Below are 16917 nucleotides of genomic sequence, written 5' to 3'. Positions count from 1 at the left end.
GGGAGGTGACATGTCGGCCAGCTCGACGAGACTGAACGACTTGTGCCCTGACCGGACCCAGTCGCACTATTCCTGTGGAAGGAATCTTTCTACTAAAGCTAGCAGGCTGTGGCATGCAACCGTATACAGTGTCTACTGTTGTTTGCGTGATTGACCAAGAGAGACACCCGCGCATGGCTGCATGGCTCACTTTTTTCTATCGGATATGGAAAAAGCTGAACAACAACTGTACACAACGGCCCGCTTAACAGTGCCCTACTGCCATACAGTACCTGCTAGCTGCTATGCCTACTACAACCCAGCCTGACCTATTTGTGTCAAATTGCCTTACCCTGCCGCCGCAAGCGGCCTGCTGCTGGGTAGGGGCTGCCGTCGCACCTTTTCGCAAAGTAAGAGAAAGAATAAAATGGCATCGTGGAGCTGATCGTTGCACCATCTCCTTTCTTTAAATCGTTGCTTCTTACCCTCTCTTGATGCAGCCAGATCGTCCCTCGCTGCAACAAAACATTGCCCCGACGCGGCGCCTACCTAGGGGCCCGAATCCCCTTCATTGCTGGTAATTAAATCACACTCAAAGTTGTAGTGATTGTTTTAATGTTATTGCTTACCCTGGTTGCTGGTTTTTTCTAATGCTTGATGAGATCCTGCTTCATCTTTCCCCCCTTCTTGTTCAGTTTCCATAAACAGGCCCCCTCTGTTCTGCTTCGATTCTTTCCAAACAAATTAAGGAGCCGACATATATAATACTCGATTGATTATCAAATCTCTGCCATTTACACAGAGAGAGCTCGATTAGCATTTCAGGTAAATTACTGACTCGTCTTTTTTGTTCGAATTAGTAGATTTTCAAGCAGTTAATGTTTAATTAGCTCATCTGAATTCGTTGCGCTAGTCTCTACCTTGTTAGTTTCTCTCTCTCTCTCTCTCTCTCTCTCTCTCTCTCTCTCACACACACACACACACACACACTTATCCAAGCTATCTAGCAACTCTTGATTGAATCTGACATCTTAAATTGTGCTAGCTACTAATGTTCAGATTTCATATTCCAGCTAGCTAGATCGATGGGGGTGGGATACCTCACAGTTCAGGAATGCAACTCTGATGAATCGGAGATCTTCGCTAAGCACTTCACTGGGTCGGTGTTCCGAGTGAATGCCCTCCTTGTAGTGAACGCCGTCCTGATGGGAGTCATGGTTGTCATAGGCGCATACGATCGCTATCGCAGCCATCCATTGACCCGCTACATTTTCTTGGGTGCCACTGCATTGTTCATTCCCATAATCTCCTATGTCCTATCTGACATTGGTAATCAGAATGGCCTTATCCTTTTTGCCGATGGAGAAAAGATAATAGGCCGCCTGTGCAATTCAAGTTTCCACATGAATCTAGTCTTAATCTGGACTGGTCTTGTTCAAATGGTTGGTATCAGCACCACTTTGGTAGTGGTCAGTGATCCTAGAGAAGGGCGAAACATTGGCCCATCTGGGGTACTACTTGTGCAGGCAATGTGGACTTCCTATCTTATGTTCTATAACATAGGGTTGAAGTATCATGTACCATACGAGGACCTCTATATTGCTTCTGATATCATCAACATCAACATTGAGTGGTCTCTGGTATACGGATTTTCTCTAGCAAGTTTGGTGATTATCCCACCATTCGCTCTCACCTTTGCAAAGCTATTTTTCAAGTGTTTTGCATGGTACAAGGCCAGAAAATCACTAGCAATTGGATGCAATCCTCGTCTTATTGTTGGATACATGGAGCAGCTACAAGATGATCCTGACATCATTACAAATGATTATCGGGATATACCTCCTCCGCTAATAGTAATGGGCGAAGGCACGATATCTGTGGACAAGCAGCCCCATGGTTATAGCTTCGCACTGATGCCCAATAGAGGCGGCTTAGTGACCCTTGATAAAGTTTGGCAGCTGGATGACATGCATGATCTCAAGTTGACATCACATCTCAAAGATGTATGCCTCTCCTTCGCATTGTCCAAGCTTTTAAGGTGTCGGTTCGCCAGGTACACAAATGCTGAGATTGGCTTCACCAAAGCTTCTAGCTTTTTACGGCATTTGTTACTGGATGATAGGGACGATGGGAGGGTACTTCGAGTGACTGAATATGAGCTTTCTTTTCTTCATGACTTTTACTATTCATCCCTCGCAATCTCATATTCAAAGAGCTGGATGCTGATAGTAAGCATATTAATTTCACTCTCAGCCATCGGTTACTGCTTAGTTTTAAGCATTCTCATAGTGTATATTCAAATTCGTCTGATATATATGGAAGGTGGCAAGTTACCGTTGATATATTGCACCTATCAGTGCCGTCAAGACAAGGGAGAAAAGAAAAGCAATATGTATTACCCTGGGCGCTTTGGCAATGCAATATTTGTCATTGTACCAGTGGTTGTACTTATCGCACTGGTTGTGCTTGCTGAGACAAGAGAGATTGCTTCTTACGTTTGTTCTAACTGGACAAAAGTGGCCCTAATCTGCCGCCATATAAACCATGCTTCTTGGCAGCCATCTGCTATCATGCAGAAATGTATTAGGTGTGTACTACAGCGTAGATGCAAGATATTAAATCATTTGGAGGACAAGATGAACCAATGTTCAATACTGGTGCTACACCCAAGGAATACTCCAATGGGACTGCTTTGTCGTCTTAAACCTGGTCAGAAGGTCAAGGTGCCAAGAGCGGTGAAGGCTTCTATCATGAATGCACTGAGAAGCTACGAGAGAAGCCGAGACAATAACCACATGCCATCACTGTGCACAAGGCCGCAGTTGAAGACCAGTGACAACCTCCTTTGGGTGGTTGATGGCACAAAAGGCATAGCCAATACCATTCTGGTGTGCCACATCGCCACAAACATTCTTGAACTCAGGTCAGCTGGCTCATGTCAACCTCCCTCTGACCATAAGACCGCTGCCATTCACCTGTCCCGATACTGCGCCTACTTGGTAGCCAACTCTCCTGAGCTGCTTCCAGAGGATGACGAGTGGTGCAAGAGCTTGTACAAGACAGTCAAGAAGAAGGCCGAGCACATCCTTGCCGGAGTGTCAACAGCTGAAGTGGAGTATCAGCAGTTGGTGAGGCTGATGAGCGCTTCACAGAATCATGAGGTGCTCAAGGATGGTGCCAAGCTCGGACAACAGTTGGCGGAGCTAAACCAAGGAGAGACCAGCACGGCATGGGAGCTCCTCGCCGGCTTTTGGTCGGAGATGATGCTGTACATTGCTCCATCAGACAACATTGACGGTCACTCGGAGGCCATCGCCCGCGGTGGCGAGCTCATAACGCTCATATGGGCATTGCTCGCACACCTGGGGATTTCCGGTAGAGCCAATGACCCGGACAGGTGAAGGTGTGTAGGCGTGTGTTAAGTTCTTTGTGATCACTTCGTGTATTTTCCCACATTCCTGATTTTGATTTATGATGTATTGTGTTTGAGGTCATGCTGCCCGTTTGCATGTCCACAGCCAAGTGTGTCCAGGATTTGCGAAAAAGGTCTCCTCCCCCGCTTTAGATTTTTTTTAGGAAACCCCGCTTTAGATTATAAAGCAACAACCAACCGATACAACCAGCTTGTTGGGGCCGCAGCACAAACAAGCTCAAAAGAAAAGGATGCTGATAACGCCGACACGTCTGATGGGAGCAACATCCGCCCACACATCCTATAACTCACAGATTGCGCCACGTCGCCGCATGTATACATGTGAGAATCTTTTGGATTTCCAGTTTTAAATCTTAAATGGAAAATCCGATTGAAGATCCATTTTCGCCATTAAATCCATCGCGACGAGATCTTCGAACTAGATCTCATATCAATATATTTCAATTACTTTTGGGGGGTTAAAAGTAGCCATGTCTATTACATATGAATTGCCATGGTGTTTACACTGAAGTTGCCATGATATGTTTCGGCTATTTTTCTTCTACATTTAAAGGTAAATTTTAACATATTATAAAACAGAAAATTAAGAAACTAGACTTACCATGAACCATAAACTAAAATTGCCATGATACATGCACTTAAAATTGCCATGGTTCATACAAAAAATAATTTTCATTGTCAAAGTACTGTAATTGCCATGGTCAAAATACTAAAATTGTCATGATCTATAAAATAAAATTGCCACATGGCAACTCTAGTGTGAACACTATGGCAACTACAGTGTAAACGTCATGGCAACTTTTGACCAAAAAATCGTCGAAACATATCAACATGGAATCTAGTTTTGAAGATCTCATCAAGACGGATTTAATGATGAAAACGGATTTTTAATTAGGAGATTAAAAAAATTAAGCCGAAAACCAAAATGATTTCCGCTAATATCATATGTTTTGACGTGGCAAAATGAATGGTTGGGCGATGTTGCTTCGTGCCACATGTGTGAGCGTTATCATTTGGGAAAGAAAAAGGAGAGAAAGAAAAAAAAAGAAACAAATGCCGACGCCGGCAGCTCAACTAAGCAAAGATGGCCGACACCCGTTGCACCCTCCGGAGAAGTACCACCGCCCGCCAAGCACTCTGGAGCCTCGCGTACCAAGCACCATCTTCACGAAGAAATGCGACAACGACGCCGCTGCTGGCGGGACAAGTCCTAGGGTTTCCTTGTGACGCCCCCGATTCAATCGTACACTAATCATGCACTCAAACGTGTACGATCAAGATCAGGGACTCAGGGGAAGATATCACAACACAACTCTAAAAAACATAAATAAGTCATACAAGCATCATAATACAAGCCAGTGGCCTCGAGGGCTCGAATACAAATGCTCAATCATAGACGAGTCAGCGGAAGCAACAATATCTGAGTACAGACATGAGTTAAACAAGTTTGCCTTAAGAAGGCTAGCACAAACTGGGATACAGATCGAAAGAGGCGCAAGCCTCTTGTCTGGGATCCTCCTAAACTACTCCTGGCCGTCGTCAGCGGCCTACACGTAGTAGTAGGCACCTCCGGTGTAGTAGGAGTCATCGTCGACGGTGGCGTCTGGCTCCTGGGCTCCAGCATCTGGTTGCGACAATCAGGTAGAATGGAAAGGGGAAAAGGAGGGAGAAAAGCAACCGTGAGTACTCACCCAAAGTACTCGCAAGCAAGGATCTACACTACATATGCATGGGTATCTGTGTAAAGGGGCAATATCGGTGGACTGAACTGCAGAATGCCAGAATAAGAGGGGGATAGCTAGTCCTATCGAAGACTACGCTTCTGGCAGCCTCCATCTTGCCGCATGTAGAAGAGAGTAGATGGTAAGTTCACCAAGTATCATCGCATAGCATAATCCTACCCGGCGATCCTCCCCTCATCGCCCTGTGTGAGAGCGATCACCGGGTTATATCTGGCACTTGGAAGGGTGTGTTTATTAAGTATCCGGTTCTAGTTGTCATAAGGTCAAGGTACAACTCCGGGTCGTCCTATTACCGAGGATCACGGCTATTCGAATAGATAAACTTCCCTGCAGGGGTGCACCACATTACCCAACACGCTCGATCCCCTTTGACGGGACACACTTTCCTGGGTCATGCCCGGCCTCGGAAGATCAACACGTCGCAGCCCCACCTAGGCAGAACAGAGAGGTCGGCACGCCGGTCTAAATCCTATGTGTGCATGGGTCTGGGCCCATCGCCCATTTCACACCTGCACATTGTGAACGCGGCCGATGAGCAGACCTAGCAACCTCCATTACAAAGGAAGTTGCATTACGCGGTCCAGCCCGGCGCGCGCCGCTCAGTCGCTGACGTCAAGAAGGCTTCGGCTGATACCACGACGTCGAGTGCCTATAACTATTCCTGTGTAGTTGGTTAGTGCGTATAGGCCAGTGGCCAGACTCAGATCAAATACCAATTGTTAAGCGTGTTAATTAATGTAACCGTGGACGCCGACCAGGGCCAGGCCCACCTCTCACCTAGGTGGTCTCAACCTGCCCTATCGCTCCGCCACAAAGTAATAGTCGGGGCCGTCAGGAATCCAGGCCCACCACTACCGGGATGGAGCCACCTGTCCTTTCAGCCCCCACATCGGAATCACATGCGGGTACTCAACGAGCCGAGCTGACTTTAGTCACCACCTGTATAGTATGTATGTATATATGTATATACCCGTGTTCACCCCCGAGTGATCACGGCCCGATAGTATAGCATGGCAGACGGACAAGAATGTAGGGCCACTGATGGATACTAGCATCCTATACTAAGCATTTAGGATTGCAGGTAAGGGCAACAACTGTAGCAACAATGACAGGCTATGCAACAGAATAGGATTAACCGAAAGCAGTAACATGCTACACTACTCTAATGCAAGCAGTAGAGAGAAGAAATAGGTGATATCTGCTGATCAAGGAGGGGCTTGCCTGGTTGCTCTGGCAAGAAGGAGGGGTCGTCAACACCGGAGTCGTACTCGGTACCAGCGGTGTGGGTCTGGGTGTCTAGCGAGAGAAGAGGGGGAAGAAACAATAAATATAATGCAAACATATGCATGACGATGCATTACAAGACAATGAGCGATGTTAGGTGTGCCCCAACGCGGTGGAAGGTGATATCGGCGAAGGGCGAAACATCCGGGAAGGTATCCCCGGTGTTTCACGTTTTCGGACAGATGAACCGGAGGGGGAAAGTTGCGTGTTTGCTATGCTGGGGGTGTGGCGAATGAACGGGCTTCGTATCCGGATTCGTCTGTCGTTCTAAGCAACTTTCATGTAGAAAACATTTTCATCTGAGCTACGGTTTATTTTCCTATGTTTTTCTAAAGTTTTAATCATTTTCTGAATTTATTTATCTATTTAATTCTAACATTATCCAGAATAGTGTCTGCTGATGTCATCATGATGCAATGATGAGGTCATCAGTCAACAGTGTGGTTGACTGGGTCAAATCTGACCTGCGGGTCCAATGGGACCCACCTGTCATTGAGACAGAGGTGATATAGGATTTGTTTTAAACTAATTATGATTAATTAAGAGTGGACCCCATTAGTCAGTGACAGATTAGTGTTTTAATTAACTAATTAGATTAGTTAATCAATGTTAATTAATTAATTAATTAATATGTTTTTAATATATGTTATTATTATTTTTAACCGTTCTGAGGCGGGGCCCCCTTGTCATAGGCCCTGGGGGCCTAGCGGTGTGGGCGATGGGCGATGGATGCGAGCGCGTGGGCGCCCGTTATGGCGCTCGCCCAGGCCAGCCACAGGGGCTGGACTTGCTAGGCGCGGCGCGGCGCCGGCTGCCAGGCGCGGCACTGAGGAGAGCAGCGCCGGCAAGGGCTCGAGCAACACTGGGCGCGGCATCGTGCGGGAAGTAGCGAGGCGGCAGAGAGCATGCGGGGGGAGGCGCGGCGGTGTGCGGCTGCGGGTGTGCGTGCACGTGCAGTGGCGCAGCCGGGCGCGAGAGCGGCTGCGGAGTGCGCCCCAGGAGGGGCGTGAGCGCGAGCGGGACGGAGCAGCGGTGGTCGGGCAGCGCGTGGTGTGCGGCGAGCGGGCAGCTGGGCACGCCAGAGCGCAGCGCGAAGGGAAAAGGAGGAGTGGCCGGGGCCTCACTGCGGGGCGTAGGGTCAAGGGCAGCGGGGCTCGGGGTGGTAGACGGGGACGACGGCGTTGATGGAGACGGGGAGGCGGTCCGGTGATGTTGCCGAAGTGGAGTAGCTCCAGACGGCGTCGAGGTGGCTCCAGGGACGGCAAGCGGCGGGCGGTGTCGAGGGCGCCGGCGATGTCGGGGCGGCCCCCTCCCGATCCAGATCGGGATCGAGCAGAGGGGGCGAGGGAGAGGAGGGTCGGCGAGGAGGAGGTCGAGGACGGCCTGTCCGGCAGGGAGGCGGCGCCGGCGATAGGTGTTGAGGGCGCGCGACGGGCGTTGGGGCTCGGGGCGCAGCCTAATCCAGACGGGGGAGGGGATCGAAGGGAGTGGGGAAGTGGGGTTGAACGTGGTGTGACTGGGTTAGGGTTTCAGGGATGGGGGATATGGGAGTGGGGGTGGCCAGTTGGGCCTTTGCCCAGTTGGGCTGGCCAGCTGTGAGCTGGACCGAAGCCCAGTGAGGGGGGAAAGGGGGTTGTCCTTTCACTTTTTTTGTTAGTTTGTTTTCTGTTTTTGGTCTTTTCCTTTTCCTTTATTTTCTTTTCTGCTTTCTCTTTATTTACCTAACATTTTAGTTTTGTAAAAATAAATAGGTTGTACCTAATTTAGTAAACTTAATTAAGTCACAACCTGAACATTTTTGTTTTAATGTTTGAAACTTTGGTTGTTCGTCTCTATTTTGAATTTGAATTTAAATCGGTTTTCGCACTAAAGCGAGATTAGCAACAGTAATCGAGGTGACGCGGCATCATTAGCAGAGGTTACTGTAGCTTGATTATCCGAGCGTCACATTCCCCCGGTACGCAGATGGCAGTGGGGAAGGGGTATCACCGACGCCCCTCAGGAGGGTCCGGCAACGCCCACGGGGCGCAGCCGCGCCAGTGGCGAACGAGCCACCAGATATTTCTCCCGCCCCGAAACCACCACCGCCACCCCAGACAATCAAAAGTGCACCACCCAACATGCCACCCATCACCCTGGGCCACCACTGACACCGCACCATCTTCACCGTCTCACTAATGCCACAAACGCGAAACCTGGAGGTAGGACGAGAAGACACTGGCTAGGTGGAAACCGCAACGCAGCCGACAGGAGGGAACAATCTCAAACGCCGCGCGGAGCCGATCGGACGTAGCGACAGGGACCTGCCAGGCCACCACCGGCCCGGCCGAACCCCAACGGGTCCGAACAGTCCCTGCAGCCACGCTGGCCGCCGAAGCCATCATGACCGCAGCCACGGCCGCCTCGCCTCACCACCAAGGAGCTACATCGTCGCGCCCCGGACCGTTGGCCCACCCCAGCCCAGATGGGGCCCGAAAGGGCCCAGATCTGGGCTGAGCTGGCGCCGCCGGCCAGCCGCCCACCACGCCGCCCTGCAGCCAACGACCACGCCGCCGCGTCGAGGGCACCCGAGGCCCGCTGAACCCCGCTGCCGGGCCCCACCGCCGCCAGCCGAACAGCACCGCCGCCGGGCAGGAGGGAGCCCCGACTCCCCCTCCAGGCGCACGGGAAAGGGACGTCTGCGGTCGCCGGTGCCACCCGAGCATGCCGGAGGCCGCTGCCGGCGACGGCGAAGGGAGATGGAGGAGGAGGGGTCGAGACGGGGAGGAGGGCAGGGGGCGCTCCTCCGCCTCGGGGGGTGACGGGAACACCGGGGAGGGGGAGGAGGAGGGGAGAGGGAGGTGGTCCTGGGGGCGTGCGCAACGGCGGCCGATGCCGGCGGGAGAGGGCGAGGGTGGCCGGCGGCGGTGGGGGAGCAGGGGAGGAACCCCGTCCACAATTCAAAATATCCATCCACTTTTACCAAAAGAAAAAGTTGGAAAGAGAATACTCCATCCGCTCTTAAATGAGTGTATTTTCAACTTTGTTATCCATCGACTTTTACCAAAAGAAAAAGTGGGAAAGAGAATACTCCATCCGTTCTTAAAAGAGTGTATTTTCAACTTTATTGAAAAATCAATTTTTTTTTATGTTTGGCCATATTTATATAATAATACACCAACATTTATGCCATCAAATTAGTAGCATTAGGCGATCCAACCTATGGTTGGATGATTAGAGGGACAATAGTAACCCCAGCCTACTAGGGTTCAAGTCCTAGTGCTCGCATTATTCGATGACCTCAAAATCTAAAGATGATATGTGAGCTTAGTCTCTTGAAGGTGCTCATAGGGATAGCGTGTACGTGTATGCATTCATATGGATGAGTGCATGCGCGTATGTATGAGCGCTTGCGTCTGTACTGTGTTCAAAAAAATTAATAACATTAGATTCATAATAAAATATATTTTCATCACCTGCCTATTTAGTTTCAAAACTTTGATATATTTTTGTAAAAACTCAGTCGAACTTTAAGATAGTATGGATGCTGACTGTTGAGCCCCGCATACAGCTTAGGTGCCCTATGTAACAGTTTGATGATTTGGCTAAGTGTGTGTTTATTATTTATTTATTTACATTGATATATTTTTGTACAGATTCAGTCAAACTTTAAGATAGTTTGACTCCAACAAAGTTGAGACCACACTCTTTCATGAACGAATCGTATAGTATGGATGCTGACCGGTGAGCCCCACATACAGCTTAGGTGCCCTATGTAACAGTTTGATGATATGGCTAGGTGTGTGTTTATTATTTATTTATTTTCACGGTCATTACCGGTAGACTGGTGCGTTTGCCGAAAACTAGTGTCGAGTTGTTTTCCACATGTATGAGCATGGTTAAAGATATACCTAGCTGTTGGCTATATGAACATGTCATGTACTCACTCCGTCCGTGAATAAGTGTACATCTAGGTTTTAAAATTTTGACCAACTTTATAGAAAAGAGTAGTAGCATATATAACATCAAATTGGTAGATTATGAAACTACATTTCAAAATGAATCTAGTGATAGTAATTTAGTGCCATAAATGCTGCTGCTTTTCTCTATAAAGTTGGTCAAAATTTTAAAATTTTGACTTAGGACAGAATCTAGATGTACACTTATTCACGGACGGAGGGGGTAATCAAGAGTTAGTATTATTAATTAGTCATACAATAGGGTAGGCTATAAGGTTGGTTATTAAGATTATAACTTTTTCTCATTTTCTCTCTATCTCTTTTCTCACATTAAATGCTTTTACATAAAAGCACTTGTAGAGGTTGGCTCTTTCATGAGAGCTCACTTCTTTATTTTTTCCTTGTCTCTCTTCTTTAGATAGACAAAAATGCCATGTAAACAGACTTATAGCCCACTATTGTACTTGCTCTACGTAGTATTAAGAACTACATTCCGGTTGAGTATGTAAGTGGGGTACAACTTTTCATGCCTTTAATTTAAGTAGCGAAACTTCTGCATAAATGTATTTGGAATCTTATTGGACGATGAATCTAACAATATAATTTTTATGGGATATAACACATGTTTGCTTGTCTAACTGATGATCTCAAATTCGTGTCCGACATATAAACCCAACTGAAGGGTGTAGTATAATTGGTTTGCTTTCACAAATATCACACATAGATATAACACAAGTTTTGCTTGTCTAATTGATGATCTCAAATTTGTGTCCGACTTATAAACCCAACTGAAGGGTGTGGTATAATTGGTTTGCTTTCACAAATATCACACATAATTACAAGAACGAACAAAGATCAATCACAACTCTGAAAGATTTTCAAAAAAGAAAAGGCACAACTCTAAAAAGAATTGTTCCGTTGTTGGTCCATCATAGTCACATCCATGGTGATTTTTTTAAATAATTGTATAGCATGGATTAAAAAGCAGGAGAACCAAAAACAAAATGAAAATTCTTCAAATCCACCGGCTAATTGGCGGTGCATGTGGCGATGACTGCAATGGCAGCCATGTTGCAACCTCAAATCATGATGATTGCGCAATGGGAGTGACATCTACAATGCCAGTGATGTTGCAGCGATGGCTACAACAATGACTATGTTGCAACCTCTACGCGACAAATCGACGAATCGCTAGACAAAATCGACATCTGGACGACCGCAACATTGGCCATGTTGCAAATCTCTCGATTGCAACATCGCTCATGTTGCAAACCACTCGTTGTGTAAATCTCCGAGCCAACATGAACCATGTTGCAAACTCTGAGCGCAACATGAATCATGTTGCAAACTTCTTCAGTTGGATCAGATAGCTGAACTTTTCAAAATATCAGCAGGCCGACGCGAAGCGTTGCCCTTAATCTAACTGATCAATCATTTAATTTGATTACCCAGTTCATTGACCGATCAGTAACAGTAGCAGTCCTTATCCCTGGTGACAATCTATCATAGCTTTGAAAGTGCATTTTGAACTCCACGTCCATTTGAATTATGATTATTTTTTAGTTGGTCCATGTCCATTTGATGGAAATTCTTATTTGACGCATTAAGCGTCAAAATGTCCAGCCTTCGCAGGGAAGTGAAAAAAAGACTCCCAATTGTTCTAAAAAAAGCAGACTCATAGTTTAAGGAACCTTCTACCTGGTTCCTATCCAATTTTACCGGTTTTGAGAACATCCTAGACCGTTTTTCTTTATTCTATTAAACGTTACACTAGGTTTTCTATTCTAATTTTTTCTTTTCTGTTTATTCTTTTTGTTGCAAATGACAAAAAAGTTCAAAATATTTTAAAATTGTTTGTTTTTAACTGTTTGCAATTTGAAACTCAAATTTTTAAAAATGCTTGGTTTTTGAAAAAATATCGAAATTCAAAAAATCTTCCCACTTTGCACAAAATGTTCCAAAAATACAAAACTTGTTCATATTTGGCAAATAAAAGTTCTAAAAACCAAACAACGTCTAGATTTTGAAAAATATTTTTCAAAAAACAATAAATGTTTCAAAATTTCATAAAATGTTCTAATTTAGAAAATATTAAAATTACAAATATGTGTGGAAATTTCAAAAACTATTAGTGTTCTGATAAAAATGTTCTTAATATTTACAAAAGATCTAATATTTTAAATAAATAAACTTTACATAGTTTTTGGCAAAATAAATTTAAAATGCTACAAACAGTACAATGTCAAAGAAATTGCGCTTGCTACTGGGATGCTAATAGTACTACATGAAACGGTAAGCCCAGCAGAGTGCGGCCTGTCTGTTTTGCCTCCTATTTATCGCGTAGGTCAGCAGAGAGCCAAGTATGGTCAGCTCATATTTATCGCGTAGGTCGATGGATAAGATGTAACGTCTAGCCTATAGCTCCCCGCTAGGTAGTGTTACGCTGGCCCAACTTTCCCAGACCGGATTTTCTTATTCTCTGCATTTTATTCACTTTTTCTGCCTTTTTAATTTTGCCTATGCCTTTTTATTTGCTATTTTTAAAATTTCTGTATTTTTACCTTATTTCTTATTATTTCACATACAATTTTGTGAACTTTTCTGAATTTCCTATACATTTTATTTTTGCAACACGAGAAAATTTTATAAAGTTTTGAACATTTTTTTTTATTTTGTGAACTCCTTATAGTAATCCAAGAATATTTGTAGAACTTGTGAACCCTTTTTGAAATATTTGAACCTTTTTGAAATTCATGTAAGTTTGTTTCTTTCAAAAAAAAAATTCACGAACATCTTTTGCGTTCATGAAGATTTTCAAATTCGTGAATTTTTTTTAGTTCTTCATATTATCAGAAATTTCTGAAAATAAATTGAAATTTTACAACGCTTTTTTTATTTTGTAAAAAAAATCATGGACATCTTTTTTATAAGAGATCATGTTTTGCAGTCATGAACAATTATTGGAGTTCATGATATTTTATGCATTATAGAACGTTGTGTTAAATTTGTGAACATTTTTTAAAATTCAAGTTTCTTTAGGAATTTGTAAATATTTTCAGAAATTCATGAAAAAATATTGACTTTGGACTTTTTTTCCATTCACGGCATATATTGGATTTTGAAACGCTTTTTGAATTTGAGGGAATTTGTAAAAACTTTACTTGTCAAAACATAAAAAAAGAAAATGAAAAGAAAATTACAAAAAATAAACATAAGAAAATTTAAGCACGCGCCTCGTATTGGCCGGCCAAAATCACGCAGGGGGGTGCGCGTTGGAGGGTATCCTCCGAGTCTCGCGTGGATTAGGAGATCCCCCAAGTAGTTCCCTTTCCGGCTTAAGTTGCGCCAAACGTCTAACTAGACCAGTTATGGCTGAAAAGTCCAACGCTATTTCGATTGGGCACAATCTGAACCCAGGGGCATCTGCTCCCACTTTTCAAAAAATGTATTTTCAGTATGTTTTAAAATCTCAAAAAAAATCAAAAGAAAATTACATGCATACATGTTCACAAAATGTGTGTGCACGCCGTAAAGTTTTGTGGAAAAATGTCTTTTTGTTTTGTCTCCGTGAAGAAGACAAATTTCAGCGCCTCTAAATAGCGTTTCACGACATAATTTTTTGTCTTTTTTGCACAGGCCACAAAAGAAGTTATTTTTTCGTGAGACTTTATGCATGCACATAGAACATGAATACGTAGCCATGCCGCCTTTTTCGGATTTTTTTAGTGTTTACAAATGTGTTTTTCAAAGTGGGTCCATATGTACCTGGGTTCATCCATGCACTCCCCAAGCTACTTCGGCCTTATTTATGTTTTACTGCTTGCAGCGACACACGAGGCCTAATTATTGCCCCTCAGGAGTCCTAAGTACATCTTTTACAGGCGGAACTTTTTTGATACATGTTGAACATTTTCAAATACATTATTTATATTTTTTAAATATATATCTTTTAATATATTTAGGTTTGTGTTAAAAACTTCTGAAATACACATTAAAATATTTTTTGACTGATAAGAAATAATATATTAAATGAAGTGAAAATTCTTTTTTGTTAACATTTTTATCATTTTTTTACGGGTGAAATATCCTAGAATATAAATGTTCATGCATTATGAAAATATATTCGAGAGATTTTTAAAATTATTTATCAAGTGTGAAAAATTGATCATGTAATATTACAAAAAATTTAATGGCATTAAAACATGCATGTAAAAAATTCACGTAATTCAAAAATAATGTTTCATATCATTCAAAAAATATAACTGTTTTTTTTGAAAAAAATTCACCCGTAAAAAATGATAAAAATGTTAATGTAAAAGAATTTTCACTTCGTTTAATATAAATATAAAATGGAAAACTAAAAATCGAAACAAACGAGCGATCTGAAGTGAATGAAGCAGCGTAAATAGCAGCTACATCCCTTCGACCGGCTCATTGAAGCGTTGCAAGCGACATTGCTCTTGGGATCGTTGTAAGCGACACATAGCCACACCCATAGCGACCTCTCAGCGTACATCACCACTAAAGGTGAAGCGTTTCCTAGCGCTGCCCTTAAGACTTCAGCAAAATTAAATATGAATTGGCAACCATATAATCCTCAACCCACCTCACATCTGTTTACCCCCCCCCCCCCCCTCCCCCTAATTTTCCTCTGACCGAAAGAGTGACATGAGAGAAGGGAGGTCACGAGCAGTGTTAGGGTTTTCTCCATGTCGGCCAACCCAACCCATTACCCCATTTTTGTCCAACACATCGATACCACCCCTCCCCATCCCCCCTCCCACTTCTTCAACACCACCCACCATCCTTTATGTTTTCCCATGCCCATGCACAACTAGGTGCCTGAGCCCCTTCCCATCTTTGACGTTAAGTTGGTCGGTTTCCAACATCCTATGCCTATGGGTTGACTCATTCTCGACCAAACGTCACCATCTCCGCCTTTTCCTCTACCTTCGTGCTCAAGCCCGCTGCGGACACCTTCGGTCCTGGAGCTCAACCTTTCGCAGGCTACCATCCCTGTCCCGAGCCATGGTTGCCTATGTCCCCTCATTGTTCGTCCCCTACTTGTATGTCTGGCATTGCTGACCTCCCTCCACTAGTCTTTGTCGCCTCCATATATATGTGAACTCATTAACAGGATCAGTCTTCTTTGACTCTTTGGTGTCTGTCCGTGTGTGTTCCAGCAAGAATAAGGAATTTTGTTCTACGGCTATAACAATTCAATGAGAATGAGAGGGAGAGGGGACTTATATGTGCATCCTAATGTTCGTTCATAGACATGATTTTTGAACTTGTGCGATTTTTATATGATTTTCTTAGTTGCCATTAATGAAATATTGTAAAATACTATACACACACACACTGAATCATTCACTTGCAGTCAAATTATGACTTAAACATATGGTTCATTTGTAATCCACAAATTATATGATATCAACACTTTGCAGACGTTACAAACTTTTCACAAGCTCACGGCCGCTCCCATCGCTACACTGCCAAACAACAAGCTTTATTGCAGCCACTTCCTTGTAGCAAAGAATTTACATTTTGCTTTAGCTCGGGCCATCAAAACGATGTATGTGACTTGCCCAAGGACGGAGCCTCCAAATTGAGCCTTGTACGTGGAGTCGGAAGTGCAACAACTGATAGTAGTTGTCAGTTGTCCGTTGGATATGTTTTTCCACCGGTGAAAGGGCTTCCCTTAAAAAAGTCGTATAATGACAACATATATTATTGATCTAAGCGCATGCTTAAGCCTATAAATAGCACCGTCACATCATGGAAGGAAGCCAGGATGTTTAGGTCTCCCTCAACTGCAAAAGGAAAAAAAGCATATGCCGGTGGTTTTACTTTTCATATTTGAGTTCATAGGACAATCGAGGTGGTGCACCTTGAAAACACGGTGGGAATCAGCTTGATGTGCACCTAAAAGTTACACACTGAAATCATACTATTTCACCAAGGAGAGGAGCTCTATATCCCTTTGGTACCATATTTCTGGTTACCCTGGAACTTTCGGGGCAAGGTCCGGGCAGCTACCGGGGAGGTCAGAAAGATTTCAATTTTTTTGCAAACTCTAGAAATCTTAGAACCTATAAGAAACATGTCCGGAGCTTCCAAGGGCCGGAACTTTCAGGGTGCCCGAAACTTCTAGGGGCCAGAACTTTTGTGGCTGGGTCTGGCCAGCTTCCAGGGCATCCAAAGCAGTTCTAGAAATCCTGGAACTTGCCCGCAACCTGACGGAACTTCCGAGTGTCGCAGAATAGACATGACAACGGTTGGATTTGAGCTAAGGCTATAAATAGTCTTCTTCCCCACGAAGAACATGACAACCCCATTTCTCTTTGCTTGATTTTTAGAAATTGATTTCTTGGAGATCTCCTTCCCTGGCCACCCAAACATCTTGATCTTTTGGGGAGTGAGGAAGTGCCCGATCTACACATTCACCAAAGCAAAGTTCAGTCTCCCTTGTTTTCGTGATGCATATTGTTACTCTTGGAGCTTGAAGACTCCTAGGCGGTAGTGGTTGCTCCTGTGAGGA

General features: G+C 44.4%; 1 protein-coding gene across 1 annotated transcript; it reads left to right on the top strand.

Annotated features, from left to right (window-relative positions):
- The first annotated feature begins 334 nt into the window (after window positions 1–334).
- LOC123191179 (uncharacterized) lies at window positions 335–3525 on the top strand. The gene is made up of 4 exons (XM_044603964.1): window positions 335–389; window positions 480–556; window positions 675–804; window positions 1053–3525. The coding sequence occupies exon 4, from the start codon at window positions 1065–1067 to the stop codon at window positions 3378–3380; it is 2316 nt and encodes a 771-aa protein (XP_044459899.1). The 5' UTR covers window positions 335–389; window positions 480–556; window positions 675–804; window positions 1053–1064; the 3' UTR covers window positions 3381–3525.
- The last annotated feature ends 13392 nt before the right edge of the window (window positions 3526–16917 follow it).

This window comes from Triticum aestivum, chromosome 2A (genome assembly GCF_018294505.1).
Source record: "Triticum aestivum cultivar Chinese Spring chromosome 2A, IWGSC CS RefSeq v2.1, whole genome shotgun sequence".
In the NCBI taxonomy this organism is placed as follows: domain Eukaryota; kingdom Viridiplantae; phylum Streptophyta; class Magnoliopsida; order Poales; family Poaceae; genus Triticum; species Triticum aestivum.
This window is presented reverse-complemented; position numbering and strand designations above follow the sequence as displayed.

What these genes read in the sequence shown, in the direction of transcription:
- LOC123191179 (XM_044603964.1), top strand. Translation starts at nt 1,065, where the DNA reads ATGGGGGTGGGATACCTCACAGTTCAGGAATGCAACTCTGATGAATCG.